This window comes from Struthio camelus, chromosome 3, assembly GCF_040807025.1.
Source record: "Struthio camelus isolate bStrCam1 chromosome 3, bStrCam1.hap1, whole genome shotgun sequence".
NCBI lineage: Eukaryota > Metazoa > Chordata > Aves > Struthioniformes > Struthionidae > Struthio > Struthio camelus.
The window spans coordinates 140,541,755-140,562,221 of record NC_090944.1 but is presented as its reverse complement, the minus strand read 5'-3'; the positions used below and the strand labels follow the sequence as shown (position 1 = coordinate 140,562,221).

Sequence of the window (20,467 nt, the reverse complement as noted above, 5' to 3'; positions counted from 1 at the left end):
TGCTGCCTCTTTGCACACGTCGCTGTGATGGCCTGTGGCAACCTGAATTAATTGTTTCAGGAGTTGATGGTGGTTACTAGCCATAATTATTATAATTTGCATTTATAAAAACACCTTTCATCTAAAGATCTCAAAATGCTTGTGCGCACATTTAATTAAGCTTCACAACATCCTGTGAGGTAAGTGTCAAGAGTGGTGTTAGATCCATTTTTACATGGCATTCTCCAAGAAAATAAGGTCGCTCTCTAAGACATCTGGTATTTGGTTCACATCATGCTTGCACCGGGCAGAGCCACTACCCCAGCTGCAGGAATTAGGGGTGCCAGTCTTGGGCAGCTGGCATCTCCCGTGGAGCCCTCAGCGCTGCCGCTCTGGGTGGACACAAGCACTGCGGCACCGCCTACGCAACCCGGGTTCCCATTTTCAGATGTCCCCTTCCTACCCAGAAGCCCTCCAACAGCAGAAAAGGCTTAGGAAGAGAAACAGACCTTGGATCCAACCTTACCAACCTTAGATCCAGCTTTACCAGCGATCATCCCTGCTGTGAAATCAACTGAATCCTAGATTACCGCTTGGCTGCAATATTTAAGAGTGAGGTCCAACTCGAGCAAGGTAGACCTGGCACTTGAACGGACAGCAGGAGGAGATGCTCAGGCAGGTCTCAAAGCCCATTTTTTTCCCCCAGAAATACTACTGTGTTGTTTACATTGATGCTGGCTCCCTGTAAGCTCTGCTAATATTAGCTCTAAGGAATATAGGTCTAAATAAGCGATTGCAAATTGAGTAAGAAGTCCTGAACTATACGCTCTTGAGTTCTTTACCATCCCCATCAATTTATAAGGGCTTGTTTCCATGTGGCAACAGCCAGATTAGCTGTTTTAAAAGAACTTCCCCTGCGGATGCACTTGTTCCAAACTGAGAGCCACTTTATTATTCAGAGCTGAGCGGACTTACAGGAATGGAGCGATTATTCCGACTCCGATCAGAAACAAAGTCATTTTACTCCTAAACAAATCATTCACCCACAATATTCCAAAAGCACCTTCGAATCAGCAAGGTACCTGCCAAGGTTTCATCGCAGCACCAGCCCCACACGCGACTGCGCTAGGGGTAAGCACAGAGCCGCTCTTCTTTTGGAAAGCGGGAGGAAAACCAACAGTTTGGGTTTTTGCTGCCACTAGAGAACAACGGCAATAACTTCAAATCAGCACTTGGTGGTGGAGGAGGGGGTGGCGGGGAGGGGGCCGTGCAGGGAAGGAAGAGGAATCCTGCTCAGGTTATTGCGTCTCACCGGCCTGATTCAGTGGGTACTCTGCTATCCTTTTTGGACTTGCAGAGATTCGCGATGAACTCTGCCTGCCCAGGCACCAGAGTCACTGCCCCCGGGGAATTGCCTCATATCTCCGGGATGTGCAGGATGTGTACTCGCATGCCCTTGCTGCCTCCCAACACCAGCTGTACATGCAGCTTGGCTTTAGGAACCTGTACCTCCAGTATTGCAATATCTCTTTCAGTCTCTGTCATCAAGAGTTTAAATACAGTTCAGATCAGTGTTAGTGGCCCAGCTCCAGAAGAAGAGAATTGCCGCAATTCGTTATCTTGACAAATTAACTGGTCTGAGGCAATTTCTCTTTGAGAGAGATACAATTAGCCAACTCTTGAACTCTAGCCTTGCTCTGGCGCTGTGGCATAGTCATGCACCTGCTCAAAACCTTGCTGAGGCTGCTGCTAAGCCTTTTCCACCTGCAAACCTGCTCCTGCGTGGCGGGAGAGCGACCCACAGCACGAGACGGCAGCGCCCGGAGCTCTGTGCGCCAGGAAGCACCACCGCTCGTCCCGAGCGCCCACTGCCTGCCTTGGCTGTCTGCAACCCCTCGCTCCAGCGACGCGCAAGAGGCAGGACTCGCCTGGGCTGAGAAAATTTCCAACCTGGTGGACCAGGCACCGGGCAGCTCTTTTCAACTCTGCTAGAAGCACGGGCAGGTTCCTCGCACCCTTCTCGTACCCCTTTGGAGGTGTTTTTCTCCCCAGGATTCCGGCAGGAGTTTCTAGCTGCAACCTCTCAGTCCCTATATGCTTGGTGGAAATTGGGTTACGACGAGGGACGGTACCCTGCCTATGGCACAGGGAGGAACTGGTGTTTGGGGAAAGCACAGAGTGAACTCCAGCTTTATCCTAGTTTCCTTGACTTCCTAGCCCAGAAGGACAGCTCCTTTCTGCCTCCTTCCATCAAGCAATGAAAATATGTCAACAGCCGCGTGTAATTTTTACATCCTTATGTGGGCAGAGACAGTTGTCTTCTGCTAGGAGCAATTCCTGCCCCTCAACGGCAGCTCAACCTCGGGCATGATCTTCCCTTGCACAAGAGCTTCCAGGTGCTAAAAGACATCCCGTAATTATTCCTTCCAGCCGTTCCCTTGAGGAAACTCCGTGTTGAGGAGAAAGTCTCCCTGCAGAAGGCTCACGTCTGCCTCGAGCCGCATTGTACAGACTCGAGCCTCCGGTCAGGCCGACACATCTTCTTGCTCTAAGGCACCTGATTATTTAAGCTCTAGGGAGGTACAAAACAAACTTTTCAGCCTATGTAGTGGTTTAACTTAATTTTGTGCATGATTTTAGCAGAGTATATAGCAAACATAGTAGAAGTTGAAATCAGCTAGAGCTGGTAAAGACTCGGCATCCCCGTTTGCAGAAAATTTTAAAGCCAGTTTTCGTTGCTGGTTGCAGAAGACTGCTAAGTCAAATATATCTGTCGACACTTAAAAAAAAGCATTTATTAATGTTAACTGCTTCTTTAGTTTTACCACACAGCTTTCATTTTAATTATTAAATTTCCTGGCACACCCACTGAAACAGTTGTGCTGCAACTACTTACGCCTAATATCCAACTAGTGAAATAATGACATGTTATGCTATTATTAAGGGCTGCTGCTACTTAGTAGTGATTGAAGTGTTATCTTCTCAAGTATCAAATTGTTAAATCACAGCACAAATAGGAGATATTCTGATTTAATGCACCTTTTCCAGCTCTCTCAACAGGAACAGCTGTTCGCGATGATTTTTTTTAAAAGGGCTATAAAAACAGTATTTCAGCAATTGACGTTTGTCAAATGAAGACCTGTCAGCGCTGGGAAATAATGAAATAGTGCAAAAAACCGTCTGAAAACAAGAAGCCATAATCAAAACTGGACGAAAATAAGCAGCGAAGTTTAGAGTTATTGTATTGCTCCCCCTCCCCAAAGCTGGTTGTTCTTAAGTGGTCTCGCTGCAGGAATTTACTAAAACTCAAGTTTTACTAGATTCTATTTATTTAGAAAGACATTTTCAAGAGAACAGTCGTAGCTAGAAAAAAAAACCAACCATACTCAAGTCAATGGGAAAAGTCCCCCTCGATTTCAGTAGCCTAAAAACCTTACCCTGTGGCTTCAGAAATACCTGCCTGTAGTTTAAGAAAGCCTAGGACAGGGGTAAGGTGGAGCAACTTGGTAACGTGCAAAATCCTGCCCAATCTTATACCTCCCGCCGCCGTTACTTCCCTAAAACAACGGCTCACAGCAGCGTGAACGCTTGATTTCAACCGGCCAAAACAACAAACAACGAGGCAAATACAGAATAAAAGGGGATAGGAACTGGTTCACGTGAAAATGCCCGCTCAGGTAAAAAAGTGAGTTTTATTCCTGTGCCTAAACAAAAAAGGGTTATCCTTTAGATTACTACTACTATAGGGTTTTAACAGCACTCACTTGGCTTAACCCTTTGCATTGTTTCAGATCCTCCTCGATTTGTTTCTTTCAGAAAAACTGCACTTTAAAAGGGGAAAAAAAAAAAAAAAAAGAAAGAGCACTGCAGCTGCAGTCTGCACGGCTCGCTGGGAGTTCCTGGGGATGTATGTGCCACTCCTGAAGCAAAAAAAAAAAAAAAAAAAAAAGTGATGTTTTATCTGTAGAAGAAGTTACATTTTTTTCTGAACTTATTGAATTTTTCAAAGATCAGCATGAAGAGCTCTGATTAAATGCTTGCTTCAGCGTTTTAAAGGCGCCTTGTGTCCCCGTTGCCTAAGGAGGTCGTACGTTACGATTGCGCTGTAAACATCAGATTGTACCGAATTGGCTCTGCATACCATGCCGCACGCACAAAGAGGCAGTCAAAGGGCTTATCTGGCGCTTATCGACTAGTTTATTTTTCATGCCAAGAAAAGCTATATATATATATTTTTTTTTCTCCACAAGAGCAGCTGCTACTTTGTAAATAATTTAATGGCTTCTGTTAAGTAGAGCTGTCAATTTTGCAACCAATATTAAAAGCAGGTTTTCATTTTGCCCTGCGATTGCATGTTTTGAAATGCATTTTATCCCTGGAAGCCCAGTGGTGGAGATTTCAGAATGGAAATAGCTTCTGATTTGCAGACACAGATCCAACAGAGAATAGATACAGTTAAATAACGACGCATAAGTGAGCAGCGAAGGCGCAAGATCTCATTGCCGGTGTATCGTGTTCAGAGAGCAGGATGCTCTCTGAAAGGAGAAAGCAGAAAGAAAACTTTCAGCGGACTTCTAAAGAAATGCATTTGGCTATTTCAGACAGGTGCTCGATGTAGCAACAGCCGCTCTCAGCAAATTTTGGAAATAAGATATGCGCATTGTTCTGTTTTTCCTGCAATAGTATCCTAACAGTAACCATGACAAATAGGATTTTTGTAGAAAAAGATTTTTTTAGCAAAAAGAAATGTTTTTTCCAAAGGGAAAATAAAATTCATTTTATTGAATCCGATAAGTGATTTTTAAAATGAAATAACAACCCTAGCAGAGATCCCAGCTGTCAAGTTTTTAAAATTCAGATTCAAAACCCCAGCTCCTAACACGACGACCAAGACCCGAGTTAGAATCAAAAACAGAGAGGGTTTATTCTGCAATAGCTAAAGGAAGATCTCAGACTACCTGAAGGTGAAACCTTTAGGTACAACTTGCGAGCCCTCCAACAGCAGCCCTTTTATTCGAGGCATGGGATAAGTTGCCATTGGTTTGGGGGTTCTGTTTTTTAAATTGTGTTCCATAGCACCCTGCTCTCAAGGGACACAGCCCAACGCCCCACAACCAAAACGTTATTTCTTCAGCCCCTAGGGAGCTCCTAGCAGACGGTTTTGAGCCTTTAAACCGTTTTTGGCATCATCTGTTATACTGCAACACTGCAGCTCTGTGCCAGAATGGGTTCATTATTAGTAATGGGTTAATTATTAGTAACTTCAAGGGCAGTTTCAGATATTTAATTTAGATATGAAAGTGCAAATCAATCTATTTGCACTCCCTGTGGATGAGAAGCCCCCCCAGTTCCACTTTATTTTCCATTAGATCCCGTAGCACCATTTAACAAGGTGCAGCCGTGCTGCAGCCACAGCTCAAAACCAGCAAAGTCAGAGGACTTGCTTATAAAGTTGTTTTCTGCAGCCAGGTGATGACACATGCATAGCTCATAGCGTTCGTGTTATAAGCATGCCATGCAACTGTTGGCCCAGCCAAACCGTAGCATGCTCTGAGTTACAAAACAGGTAGGTCCCTTCCAGAGCATGAATAAGTCACAGACGCAGGCTAACAGGACCATGGAAAGAGACCAAGTTAAAGTCCTGCTTTATTTCCATTCTCCGTCCATGCTCCTCTTTGGAGATCTCTCAAACTTTTGCGTTCTGAAGTGCCATTGCACCTCGGATCTAGGCCAGTTTCAGACATGGTGCGTAAGGAGAAGCTGTAAAAAGCATATGTTAGTAAAAATTTTGTAAGTTTAAGGGGATAAGTTACACGTGCCTTAGACATTACCGCAGGGGTGGAGAGAAAAAAAAAAATTACACCAGCTTGACTCATCCTGTAGGTCTTTTGTTTTCTGTATGTGAAAGCACCTCCCCTGCCCCCGAAAGCTAAAGCCTAGCAAAGGGAGAATCACTTCAGGACCAAGCACTTAAAACGCCGAGAGAGAAGAATGCTTCGGCATATAGTTCTCACTACCAGAGGGAATCAGCGTTCATCCTGCGAGAACCGCGGTGGATTTTGCCTAAACACATAGCAACAGGAATTTTGTCTAGGCCATTTTTCTGACTGCTTTACACACATCAAAAGCAGTTTCTACTGCACCTTTAAGTTAACTGTATTGTTCCCCCTCCCTCTCATTGCTCACTCCACATTAGACTTCAAGAAGAGATCTTCAGAGGAAAGAGTGCAGGAGAAACCTAGCTTACTCATCCTTAATTTGAGTTTCCTAGATATAGGGCATTACTCAGCTACAGCTTTTTTCTCTCCTCCTTTTCCCTCTTTGCAGTTTTTATTCCAGACTGAGGAGGAGTTGCACCCAGGCCACTTTATCGCCCCTGCTCATCACAGGGTTGTGCACATGCCTGGAGATGTGGCGCACCTTTTATTGCTTTCAGGGATTTCCTGCATTATTCCGTGTTTGGAAATCAGCAACACAGAGAGCCTCAGTTACTCGAGGAAGCCAAATCCAATCTCACACTTCACCTTCTTTCATGCAGCCCATGTTTGTTAAAGCCCATGTTAAAACAAAGACTGAAAATAGTCTGCAGTGGAGTTAGCCCTTGGAGACTTGGAGACTGAGCAACACTTACAAGTAGATTTGCCCTCCTAAGCTGGTGAGCATCCATCCTGGGTTTCTGACCAAACTGTAAACTAACAGTTTTTTACAGGGTGGTAAAGCCCACAAGAGCATTATATTCTCTGCACTGCCCATGGTGTTGGCATGGGTATCGGGCAGATTAGCTTATACGGGATGCAGGAAGGCAGAGAACAAGAGGAGAAAACCAGGATTAGAAAAGGGAAAAAAAAACACAAAAGGGCCTTACGATTTTGAGAAAAAGATCTTTTACAGTCTTTATCTGTAACAGGATTTTTCCTTAATCCAAACTCTGCTCGCCCCCTGCCCCCCCCCTTTTTTTTTCTTTATAAAAGGGGTCACACCTAGAATGCACTGGTTTCCCCCTATATTTTTAAGGGGTTAGGGTATTTTCAAACAATGCCCTTCCCCAAAGGACTCAGCTTACAGCTTAGGAAGCACCCAGTACGTACCCAGGGTCCTGAAGTCCATTAGCCAGAAAACATTGAGGCAAAGATCAAGGAAAGTCTTTGCTTCGAGAGGAGGTAGCTGCGCAAGGGTGGGGGAACAGTGCAATCAACCCAGCTGCCATCAGGACAGCAGCAGGCAGATATTCACAGAGAGCAGCCTTTGCCTGCCAGCTGGGCCTTCCGTAGGTGACAATTTAGAGTCAGCATTTCCCCCCTATTGTCAAAAGCCAACGCACACGCTTGCCCCTTCCCGAAGGAAACCTCTTTTGGATACCTTATCATAACCAGTTAGCTGCTCGGCCTCCTTTTCAAGGAGAAAAGTCAAGGGTGAAAGCAGGCAGTTTTCCATGCAATTCCGTCAGTTAGGAAAGAGGACAACCGCGTCCTTATTGACACCCATGACGGACAACTGTTGACTTGCTTTGTACTTTATAATTCAGTAAGCCTGACAGCATAACCTGATTAATCTCAACAGAGCTTCTGGGGCATTTAGCCGGAGAAGATGCTTCAGATGAAGCTTGCCTTGACCAGTCTTCAAAGCGCCAAGGGGAACACGACCTCCCTCCTTCTGGTTCGACCTCCAGGCCGTCGGCACAGAGCTCTTCCAGCAGGTGAGCGGGACGGAAAAGGGCTGATGAGCAATGGGCAACAGCTTACTTTCATTGCTGTCAAAGAGGCAGTTTCACAAGGCCAAGGAAAAATTCCCTGTTTCCACAACAGGAAATTGGGGGGGGGGGGGGGGGGGGGGAACAGGGAGCAAGCAATTAACTGAAATATATTTCAACACGTTTGATATTGTGAACAGTCCTGACAACTTCACTTGAATCTGTATCCGACTGGAAACGTAATAAAAATATTAAGATGCTAGCAGGTACTAAGGAATATTTGGAAGCCGGAAGGCCGCAGGATGGACGCAAACCAATTTCCAGAACCCATGTATAATTTGAAAGTATTTAACATTCCTTAATGTAACAATTAAAAGGTTTGAGCAAACGCAGCCTACTTTGATGAACATGCAGAAGAGAGAGCAATGGAACAGAAACGCTGAGATTAACAGCTACAGGCAATAAACAGAACTTATAAAAATCCAACGCGATCTTCACAGACGGCTTTAAGCCTATCACTAGCCTGGAACTGAAGCCACCAGGATGAGCTCTCGAGAGTGGACGGGTTCCCAGAGAGATGAAAACCTGGAACCTACCTACTGCGAGAGAAGCAGCAGGTCCAGCAGCGGTGTTTTTAAGAAGTGCGTCTACACTTTTGTTGCTAGCGAAGGGCAGGACATCTTGCAACAGGTGGGAAATTACAGTGAAGCACAGAGTATTCAGCTCGTCTGTAAAGACTTTAAAAACATTTTTTTTCCTAATGCACTCTAATAGGAAAGGAACAATTCTTTGTTCCCAAATGAGTAAACAGGTGCATTTATTTTTGCTTTCTGCTCCTACCACACTCGAGAACGTTTTTAGTAAGTTTATTGCAAGTACAACACTGAGTTTCCATTTTCAGCAAGTCAACCTAATCATCTGTGTTTAATTGTGCTGACCGCTCCATGTGTGGGCAAGGATTGCATTTCTCTCCCCTTCCAAAGATCTTTACTTAATTCTCTTTTTTTCTTCACATGAACAGGTTGAGCTTTTGCAGTATTAGACATAATAGCCTTTGTACCAGCTACACACCACCACATGAAATACTTATTTTACACAGAACCTACAATTCCTTAGGATACAGAACACCATCTAAGGTTTTCATAGGTATCTTAAGGACTTGGAGATGGGTCTTTTTTTTTTTTTTTTTTTTTTTTTTTGAGTACAGCATGCAATTATTTTCTTTTAACTTTCAGGATGGAGATAGCACTGTATTGATACAAGGGAATAACATAGGCAGCAAGAGATCATGCCAAAGACTACTGATTACAGAGAACTTCTCTTCACAAGTGCTCCAATCAGAGCAGCTCCTTTAACAGCACATTAGAAGAGAGACTAATCCCAACATGCCTCTGCTCCAGAGGTATAAACACTCTATCCTCCCTTCAGCTCACCTTCTCCTTTTTGGCATTTGCTATGACTCACACTTACCTGGCAGTCCCACAGCTAGCTCTGTTAGGTGTCTTCGGGGAGAGGTTTCAGTGTTCAGCTTCTCTCCCACTCCCTGCCTTGCCATCTTGACCACTTTGGCCCCAGCCAGCCCAGGTGGGCCCACCAACAGTTGCTGATCCTCACCAGGGGCTCTCTGCAGGCACCAAAGCTGCATGATTTTCTGAGGCTTGTGCTTGCCAAGTTAGCGAGTCTGGAGGAAGCTTCCCGCCCACACTACCAGGTCCCTCAGCTGGCTAAAATCCAGTGTAGACAGCTGACCCTCCTCAAGAAGACCCTGGAGTTTTTGTCTCCTGCTGAGCTTCTAAAGAAAACTTCCAGCGGCTCCCCAGGGTGGCTGCAGCTGCGTGAAGCCTGCCAATGCTGATTTGGGTTTTAAAGGCACTCCCTGTTACAATGCCCACTAGCTCAGGAGGCCACCTGCGAGGGCGCAAGTGACTCCAAGAACAACTTCTCCATGTTTAAGAAAGGCTACAAGAGCCTAACCATGACTCGTGTTCAGTTCGCCTCCAGTTCCACATGGTCAAGAGTTTGTTTTCTACAACACGCCTGCTGCCAAATCTGCATCAGACTTCTTACGCAAAGAAACTTGTATATCAAAGAAAGGGCTGGAGTGTTACAAGCCTGCCTCGAGACACGAGTGCTGCTCTCAGCTCCATAGTCATTGCGATGTTTCATCTTTCTGGTCAAGATATCCAAGCATTGCTAGCTATTTGGCTACCTGGTCCGAGACATTGGGAGAGAACTTAATGATGGGTAGATGGTTCCTCTGCACTTCATGACATTTAAGTTGTTTCAGCATGGAAACCCCAAATTAAGTCTTATTTACATTCTGTTGCCTCAGTTAATTTGCTTGAAAAAACAGAATAGTAAGGCCTTACTGAAATAGTGACATTTATTGAATCACAGCTGTGTAGTGCCTGGCACCTGAGCATCTTAGTAAGCCCACAGCAACATTATTATTCTAAACCATTTCCCACATCACAAATTCATATCTGACATTTCCACCGTCCACTTCTTCTCAGCCTCCTACCACTACCTGCAGTTTCAAAAATCAATAACCAGGACACAGTCTCCCTCCTCTAAAGGCCCTTCACTGTTTGTTAGCTTGGTCATTTCTGTTTAGTTATTGACTTTCTCCGTTTCTCATGCTGTTTAACGCTAGTCTTCATTTATCTTGCTGGTGAGCAGAATACATAAACATTGTGGATCCTGAATCATTTCCTATTTATTTCTGAAGTCTCTCCCCTCAAGAAAAACAGGGAAATAAAATTTTCATTTTGTAATGTACTATTCTATGTTCCCTAGTCTCATGCACAATATAACTTCCCATCTTCACCAAGTCACTTCAGCCACACTTCATACCTATTACTGTAGGCACCTGTTGATTTATCTCCACAGCATTACTGAAATCCATGAGACTTTCCCCTCTAGGGGCTTGATTTGTCTTTTATGAAGCAGGGTTAGTGCACAGCTCCAGTTTGCTGCATCCCCCTCTGTGCTGACGCACCATAACTTGCTAAAGCACGTGTCCTCCCTATTGATGTGACAGCACTTGGCTCAGGTCTGTACTTGAGCATTGTTTGCAGTCTAGCACAAGGGAAAGGATTGCTGCTGTCCTTCTGGGATCCCTAATGCTCACCAGTGCAATTGCTTCACTTCTGTTAGTATCCTTTACAAGTCCTCACTGGATCACAGGCCTGACCTGCAGCAATCTGATCTCTCCTTGAAGCTGGACCTAACTTAACAGCTGAATCTACTCGGAGCAGAGGATTGGACTGGATGAGCTCCAGAGGTTCCTTCCAACCTAAACTAATCTGTTCTTTCCATGTCGAGCGTCAGTGTTCAGTGGCATTAATCTTACAATAAACACCGCACCACCTTTCTGTAGAAGTAAATGATAAGTCACACAAAGTCCATAGCACTGCTCACATGCATTTGACACGCGTGAATTAAACTGCAAGCGACAGAACTACTAGGCTCCATCTTTTGGATATCAGCCGGCTCTAATCTCTGCAAGACCCAACAGTGGGACTTGCAGATGTTTGACAAGACCAGTAGGTGAAAGTTGCTTTATTTCTTCTTTCCTGGAGTCTTTTGTTCATCTGCCTTGGGTTTATGCTTTTGTACCAGCTAGTTGTGTCGAAAAACATAGCATCAATTGACCTATATTCCTGCATTTCTAACACCAACATCTAGATACTTTCTGATCCAGATACCATCCCAAATTTGTATCTCACCCGAGTTTCTGGCAGCTCATTTCATTAAGACTCCAGCACATTCCTAGACTTTATTGTCCTGTATTTAAGCTTTGAGAGCACCTTTGTTCTGGGGCAGCTGCGATGTACCTCATGACTTACAACCCAAGGCAAAAACCCTGGGCAACATGTGAAGGCTAGCAGAAGATCTTTCTGTTTAACTTCTTAATAAACCCTGTTACTCTTGCCCTGCAGAGCCTCACAAATATTAATAGGCATGACAGAAGCCCTGTTTTCAGGCAGCATGTTTAACAGATCACTTCAATTATCTTTTCTTAGTATCATCATCTCCTTTCAGGATCTGCCTAATACCTAACAAGGAAAGCCACACCTGGAATAGAGAGAGTCAAGAGGAGATTGGAGAAAAAAAGATCATTCATAAAGCAGTCTCAGGGCTTTATTTAGCTGAGAACTCATTCTAGACAAAGTCTAGCTTCTCTTCTTGATAGGTAGAGAGCAGAGAACGCTGTTTGAGACTAAAATAAGTTTTACAGTTAGAGAAAATCAGAGCAACTCCATGACATTTTGTGAAAGTGGCAATGGCGTTGCTATTAGTGCCGAACTATAAGGAGTTTTCCAGACATTGCCCATAACTTACCATGTGTGGGCACTAAAAACTGCAGGACAACGCTCCAGGTATAGGAACTTTATCAGCATGTGGTTTCTTTCACTCTGCCACGAATAGGACAGTTAAATACCAGCCATCAGTGCAGAGCCCAGTGAATAATTTTACAAGTCAAAGCTATCTCCAGCTTGCGTGTTGGCTATGGACCATTACCATTCTGTCCTTCCAAGCCTCCCGTATTTTATACCTAGGAATATTTTTTCTCTCTTGTTATTCTTTCTTCTCTACGTGGACATGTTTTGTTCAGAATAGCTCTTTTACATGTAAATAATGCCAGCCTTTTCAGAAGATGTTAACGCTGTTGTTCAAGGGAGCAAGATAGCTCTCTGCAATATGTTTAAGAAACCTATTGTTTAAGAAAGACTTCTCACAGGACAGTTTATTTTTGGACAAATCAACAAGTGATCACCTGAGACAATACCAGGGCCCTACCTATATGAGTCCAGTTGAAACTGGATTAGAGAAAACACAACAAACAATACTCACACCTTATCCACCAGCCCACCCACACCAAACCAAAACTACTCCTATTTAGTATTAAGATAAGGGATAGTCTAATTGTGTTTATAATAGAAGGCCAAAAATCTATATTGCTGCAGTGATTTTTCTCATAAAACTTTCCTGTTGCTTTTCATGTCCTTTCAAATATACATACTTCAAATCCTCTACAAGATTTTCATGCTAAGCTCAGAAGCACATTTACATAATTTGAGTCTGTAGCATCACCAGTCAAACCTCAGGAAGCAATAAGACGAGTGCATGACAGTCCTTCGTATCTGTGTATGCTGGTTATTAAATCAGCATAGAGAGAATAAGAGTTATCCTACCGCAACACCTTTCATGTGTCATGTAAAAAAAAAAAACACACACCAGAAACATGAAACATTTCTTGCTCCATGGTCTCACGTAATTGAACAAAATAAGCATTCATCACCATTACATCACTGCTGTTTATTCTTCCACTGACAATTATCTTTTGAAAAAGTCCTCATTAACCAGGAAGTACAGCTAGTCTTCAAATAGCAGGGACCTACCCCGAGAAGCACATCCTGCACGGGTCCGCTCGCAGTCCTACCCGGTGCTCTACCTGCTCTGGCCATTTTCAGTCCCAAAGCAGAGCTATCCGAGGCGCACCGCAGAGAAGGGGCAATGCCGCGTAGGAAACGCATCCCTGACCTGGGACCCAGGAACACTGCAGTGCGAATCCTGCCCGCTTACCGTGGCCTCGGTTCCCATCCTTGGCCTTTGCTGAACTCCAGCTAAGGCAACGGGAGCTTCCCTCGCATCCAGACCACTGCAGCAGACCAATGTACATGGCTCTGGTCAAAGCTGCATTCTCCATTTCTACATCTGAGAAACTGAGATAATAACAGTTACCAACTTCAAAGAGATGTTGGGCAAATTAATTAGTTAACATGCATACGGCACTTTAGAAAAAAATACACAAACAAAATTAACTGTTATCATTCAGCAAGTATTCCGGGTGCATCGAGGCGCGCTGTATGCCCTCTTCATTCTCAAAGGTCCTCTCGATTAAATTAGACTGCCAAGGTATTTACCACCTTAGCTTACCTGAAGAAAGGAAAGTCTGAAAAAGTAACGCGGCTTTGTCACATAAGCAGTGTGTATACTTAATGGAATTTTTTTTCAGCATGCACAAAACAAAAAAAAAAAACAATAAAATGCCTGCCAACTGTTCCACTGAAAACGTTTTATAATCTCTAGCCCTGCGAATCCCGAGCCAAGATAAACCGTTGTTGCTGACAGAAAATACTGACAATTATTTTGCATTGATTCAACTTGGCCCAGCCCAGACTGACCTTGTTTATCCATCTCAGTCTTCTAATTCATATTAACTTGGCATCAAAATGGGACATGTGGCATGCGTCCTGAAGACCCATTTCTGCATCTAGATAAATGCAGTGCATTGAGTACTTCCAGTGCCTTGAGCTCTTAGGTAGATTTATATGCATTAGACAGAACTGGTTAAGTTCCTTTTATCCCCGCTGGGCTTTTCATGTCTGTTGACTATAAAACTAGAAGCTCCGCAGAAGTAACATCTTCTTCTAAGCCGTCGGATATACACCAAATCCTCCCAGCACCGGCCAGTTTTAAAGATGTATCCAAAGAGGATGGACGGTTTTAAGCCCTTTTAAAACATAAAAATAGAAGGGTTATGGCAATTTGGCAGCCCAAACAGCAATTTACAGGTCTCTGCAGAAGCCGGGGCTACATGCAAGAAAGCTGATCAAGATACTGCAGGGGAGATAATGGGGTCGGAGAGAAAAAAAAAAATCTCTCCAGTTTTGCTACTGGCGTAATCTGGTCTTCAATGAAGTTTCCTAGTTTCTTCTGCCGAAGCAATAAAGCTTAGCGTGACGAAACAGTTGCATTACCGCAGCTTAAACATAGCTCAGCAAAGCTGATGAGGAGAGTTGCTTTTAGGTGCTTTACAGATTCCCAACTGCTTGCAAAGCGATCACTGTATGGGCTGTACGAAGGCAGAGACACAGAGAAAGTCTGAGCTTTATTATGGACAAGAATGTAAATAATAAAAGCGTTTTTTGGCTGGAATGCATTTATTCATGTTATCAAAGCCAAATGAGATTTCGTGCTGTGGTCATTAACAAGTAGGGCGCCACACAAGAGCATCCGCATTTCCGTCCTCACAACTTCTTTGCTGTCCTAACTCTAAGCAACCCTTGAGGATCTACTGACAGGCTTCAAGGAGGAGCAGAGTCCACTTGTGGTACAGTTGCTCTCCTACACACAGTCGTGTAATAGAGTAAACACGGAAAGAGGGAACCTCAACCCAAAGGCGAGACCCAGGCAAGTGCAGTTGACCTCAACTGACAACATTTGTTTGTTTTCCCTGCTCCACTTGGTCTTACCAAAGGTGGTTTGAGGGTGGCAGGATGAGCAGCAAGTCAAGATAGTGCCAGAGATAAGCCAAAATGCCAGCTCTGCTCCCTTGGGGACAGATTGCCTTTCCCCATCGTTACTTAACCAAAGATTAGTGGCAAGTGAAGAAAAATGAGGCTATGGAAACAAAACAAAAGCTACAGCCCCAAATCCATGAATTGCAGACTGCTACATACTTTAAAACAAACAAACAAAAAACACACATAAAACAAGCAAAGCAGCTTTGCTCTATGCTGCAGCATCGCCTCAGCTCTTCCTCCCTCACTCCCCTCATTTCTGTTTGGTTTTTAAAGATCCGCCAGGCGCAGGCAGCCGGGTGACAAGGAGCCTGAGCCCCGTGCGGGTGTCCGTGCCACCTCTCCAACAGAGGGACCTTCTGCCAGGAGCCGGGAGGGTAAGCTAACAAGCTACACTTGAACCCACACAGTGGGGTGAAGTTAGAAATAACACTAAAACCTGAAATGCAGGAGAACAAATAAGCCAGTGGCATCGCAGCATTAGCTTGATTTATGCAGCAGTAGGAGCAGGAGCAAGGGCTCTGCTTCCAAAACAGCTATTGGCATTCATGACACAGGGAGGGGAAAGAAAAAAAAAATTATCTGATTGTATGAAATGCCTTATCTTACAGCATTATTCATGATTCAGCAAAGAGGCAGGACAGGGAAAACAGTTATTAGTTACGGTGGTTGTTGTTCTGTTATTCGGTATAACAGCCAGGTCCTCGAGCAGCAGAGCTTCACTGAATTACACAGTTCCAAAAGTAACATCCAACACGATCCCACTGGTGTTTTTCTGGAGAATGTGGGTGGGGCCTACTTTGCCTCTGCAAAATTTGATATCTGCAGGATAGCAGATATCTGTTCAAGAGCATAACAAGGCGTGCCAGGGTCTTTCAGCACGAGGGGGGAAAAAAAAAAAAAACCCACGGGTAAAGAGTTGTCCCACAAAGTCCGCGCGCCAGGTATACATAAAAGTATTTGCACGAGGGGCGAGAAGAGGATTTGCACCTTCCACCTTGCCCAGCCATCCCATTCTCCACCACGTCCAGCAGTGACCCGACAGCACACGGGCTGCAAAACCATCCCTGGACGCCCAGCGAGCACAGCGCCGTCCCACGGCCAGCACTGCCCGCAGAGGTCTCCGCTGTGAGAATCACCACCGCTTTGACTTGGCACAGTGATGAAGCTCTATAGGTAGCCTACATGCACAAACCTGCATGAGCAATATAGTAAATATTTTAACTCCTCCACTGAATGGCAGGATATAAGATAGCTGTGTCCTATAAAAAAAAATGGAAGAGTTACCTAATACCGTGGCCGTGTGTGTTTGGGTTTTTCAGCGAGTTCAATGGAATGTAAATAACATGATCATCTTCTCTCTCTCTCTTTTTTTTTTTTAAAAAAGGAAATTTGAGAGCAGTTCCTACAGAGCAGGTAATGCATTTCTGATTTATTTTTCCATTTCTGCTTATTATTTACTCTATTTTGCAGCTTCCTGAAACTTCCCTTGCCTGTCCCTGCAAGCTGTTTGCCCGCAGGGCTCTCGCTCGAGTCGGTAGGAGTACGCCATGCACTGCGCTGTAAGAACGGGGCTTCTTCTCGCACTTTGAGCGCAGCGCGGCAGCAGCCGAAAACGGTTATTATGCGACAGAGGGGACGTAAGAAAGAACTTATTGTCCTCGAGCCACGTCCGGCTTACAGAAACTAGCTGGTGCTCGTACGGGCGCTTTCAACAGCGAGACCACAGCAAAGAGGAGTGAAATATTATCCTGTGGTTTCACGATCACTTTAAGCTAATTTGACTGCAAATACGCTGCTCCCCCCCCCCCCAAAAAAAAAAAACATGGACCACTGTTTCCCCCTCTGCCGGCCTCCAGTCAGGTGTCCATCCCCTCTCCCACGCTGGCTCAGGCACTCTGGCTTGGAAAAGCTTCCCCCAAGCAGGAGAGTGGGGGGAAATACCCCAGGTGGCTAGGGAGAACTTGTCCCGTCCCCATGGGCACCTTCTCTCCCAGCCCACTTGGGTGCTGGTAGGCCATACACATAGAGCGCGTATGTAAGAGCGGCCACATCCACAGAGCTGGCAATTCAGTGACACTATACTCCCATGGATTTTATTTAAAGAAGGGGGAGGAAAAAAAAAAAAAAAGAAAACAAACCAACCAACCCAAAACTGCATGGCAGCAGCGTGGACAAAGGTAGGAAACTGCCCATATTTCAGCCTCCTCCCAATTACAATTCTCATCAGAGCTTTTATTTTGGAGGCTGAAGTCTCTCATGTTTGGCCTCAATACAAATAGTTCATTTATTAAGGAGGAGGAAGAAAAAAATATAAGAGAAACTCTTCAACTTCCCAGCAGAGCAGACCAACGGTGACAGTCAGGAGACACCCATGGGACTCCTGCTGCATTTGCAGCCGGGTTATCCCACCATTACCTGCTCCTGCCCTACAGCACACGAAAGCCTAAGCAGCTAAAATCGTACAGCAAGAAGCTCATTTGAAAGCTCTGGACTAGCATGACCGTGAAATCCAGGTGAACAGAAAAGCACAGACTGGCACCCTACGCCACGCCAGCTCCTGCTAGACCATGGAGAGGTGTTGGAGACAGCAGCTGCGAGCAGCCCTCCGACCGCAGAAGGAGGTAACCTGCTAAACAAGAGACAGCCTCCCGCCTCGTCCGATTTTGGGGGGTGGAAAAGCCATCCACGCCACGCTAAGGCTGCCCCTTCTGAGACCTCAGCGTTTTGCAATGCTGCTCCGTCCCAGCTTTTAGTGGCCTAGGGAAGCTTGAAATCTCACAGGTAACTGGATCCCAATACAGAAATGCAAACCCAGCAAATCAGAAAAGCTCCTTTCTAGCCAGCCAGCTGGCCCAAAGGCCACCTCGAAGTCATCAAGGCCACGACCAACAGCAGCTTGGGCACTGCTTTCCATTGCCTCCTCTTGAAGAGCAGGGCTGGGGCTCTCCAGGGCCCGTCTCAGACTCCCATTTTTCATCCTCCTGCTGTTCCCCCAGGCTTGGCACTGCTCCACCAGTGCTTCCTGCATGTTGCTTCAGAGGGAGCCCGCACAATACCGGGCTCAGTGCCACGCGAGAGGAGCACACCCAACGCCCAGCCCTTCTTGCACAGCCGACTCTGCTGGAGGATCTCAGCAGCTGTGAGCAAGAGGATCAGTTTTGCCCCCTTCAGCAGCTCTTCTGCTGAAGTGACCCATTTCCCAAGCAAACGGCCACCAAGGCCTCCACGGGGGCACCATCCGAGACGGACCTGATCTCCTGTAGGTGCATCGTAGCTAGCGTCCTCCTCGCTGGTTGCTGCTCTGAGCTATGAGGAAGCTTCTCCTCCCTGAAACTGCAAAGATCACGCAACAAAAACGTTCCTAGTCACCTGCCAGAGCAGCTGGCTGTCACGCAGCCAAGTAGTGCTCAGGCAGTCAAACGAGACTTGTTTTCTGGAGGAAACTCTTTGCCACACAGCTTATGAGAGCTTAGGAGAAACTAGGGTCCCAACTGGTGGGGTTCAGATTTGGCATTCACGCTCTGTCTCGTCTTCCAGGAAAGGTTGGGGACAGGACAGACAAGGTCTCAAGAGGAAACCTTCTCGAGGCCCTGTCTATTCTAGCCACGCTTTGGCATGGACCAGACGACCTTTGGAGCTCTCTCCCAGCCTGTGCTATCCTACAGCCTTGAGCAAACTGCATAGGTCAGTTCAGAGTGTTTCAGCTCAGTAGCACCCAATCTTAGGTAAGTAGAGTCAAGTCCCCAGACAACCTGTCACCCACCTCAACGCAAAGTCGACACTTTGGGACATGTGAATCTTGACCACTTCATTGTTCCTAGGATGGAGACCGATTTCGCTTATTTACGGTACTTTGAAATACTCAAGTCAATGGCGCCTTATGGCTACTCAAGGCTTGTTTTAATGTATTATCACTCAGGAAAATAACCAGCACAGCTATAGAGGTTGTAGATGATGCTGCCCGAGGGGAACAAGGAGGCATTTCCCAGAAGACGGAGCAGGGCCTATGGAACATGACCTATGGCACATGTCCACCCACCCCCTCCATTTCCGTGGCCTAGGCTAGATAGAATCGGGCAGCCTCCACTTGGAGAAAGCAGACATCTAAAATAACTGCCCATTGCTCCTTCATTTATTCCTCACTCTCCTGCTATCCTCCTTTCCCACTTTCATCATGCCCTTGAGAATGACCCCTCACCACTACCCCATTAGGGAAAGCCCCCTCCTGGGAGCGGCCCAGAAGCACAGGGAAGAGGCTTCTCTCCGTTTCCTCATCCGAAAGAGGAAAGGGATCCTCCGTTCTGCCTTACGGCCAAGGAGACGGAGCAAACCACTGCCTCCGTCCTGCCATCCCCACAGGTTTGAGGTGGCTTAGTGGCTTTTCAATTATAGGGTGCGCATTCCCACGCTGCTCCTCCCTTGGCCTGCCAGAGAGGGACCACATCATTACCATGCAAAGTCCCACAGCCAAAACTCTCCAGGGCACAGACGGATGCTATCCGGTCAGGAGAGTCATGTTTCCTTCTCTGACTAACTAGCTGCTGGTTACCAGGAACAGTGCTGCACTGTTGACCTCCCCTTTTTCCTGGGCAGTCCTCTTACTGGAGTATGAAAATCAACTGCTGGAGCACTCCAGCAATAAAGCAGGCAGCAGTAATTTGACACCAGAAAAGATGCAGATGTCAGAAGAAGGTCCCACTCATTACACATCTTATATTCTCTGATTAGCGTTGAACAGCTCTACAACAGCACACTCACTTAATGCCGCATCACAGACTTCCCACATGACACCTCAAAGCCTGCTCGAGCACGAGCAGATATCGAAGAGGTAGGATTGCAGAGCTGAGCTGGAACAGGATGAGCACTCCTGTTAAACCCATCCCAGATAGAGACACAACCACAGAAATAAAAACCCAGGTCACATATACAGATCTGACACGCTCAGGACCCCAACCCTTGAGCAACAGGGACTTGCACAACAAGCATTCTTGAACACTAAATGGTCAAACTTATTTTTCCTCTGCAGTCTGCCTTTGCCCTCCACCTATTGCCTTAGCCCCCAGAGCCAGCATCAAAAGGAGAAAGAAATCACCTATTTGCCCTACCTAGCACTGGCCAAGCCAATTGCACCCAACAGCTTGCCTACAAGAGCACAGCTCTTACAGAAATCAGACCCACTTCAACAGTGCACAAGCCTCCCGTGACCCATACACCATCTCCCCACTACACCAAGAGAAGAACCTCCTACCAGTCAGGCACCAACACAGCTCTGGGGAAGAAAAAAAGCTGGTCCTTACCTTGAGGCACCAGTGCTCCTCTGGGCTACTTCACCGCAGATCCTCTAAAAAACACCCCATCGTGTTTTGGAGCCTCCAACCACAAAAAGCTGTTCCAGGAGCAAGGAAAACCCACAACAAACCTGCAGCTACCCAAAAAACCAAGACACACACACAAAAACACCCAGGGGCTGCTCTTACTGGCATTA

General features: G+C 45.8%; 1 protein-coding gene across 10 annotated transcripts in view; it reads left to right on the top strand.

Annotated features, from left to right (window-relative positions):
* The window catches only part of WDPCP (WD repeat containing planar cell polarity effector), a 154,924-nt gene that overhangs the window by 131,993 nt on the left and 2,464 nt on the right, over window positions 1-20,467 (top strand). For 3 of the 10 annotated variants that reach the window (XM_068940628.1, XM_068940629.1, XM_068940630.1), the window contains 3 exons: window positions 7,540-7,675; window positions 15,256-15,356; window positions 16,367-16,395. In XM_068940628.1, the coding sequence (XP_068796729.1) occupies window positions 7,540-7,675; window positions 15,256-15,356; window positions 16,367-16,395 (266 nt within the window). Of the gene's footprint in view, window positions 1-7,539; window positions 7,676-15,255; window positions 15,357-16,010; window positions 16,319-16,366; window positions 16,396-16,452; window positions 17,096-17,321; window positions 17,529-18,519; window positions 18,722-20,467 lie in introns of those variants that run through there. The other 7 variants (XR_011140577.1, XM_068940627.1, XM_068940623.1 and 4 more) reach the window with 7 other exon arrangements.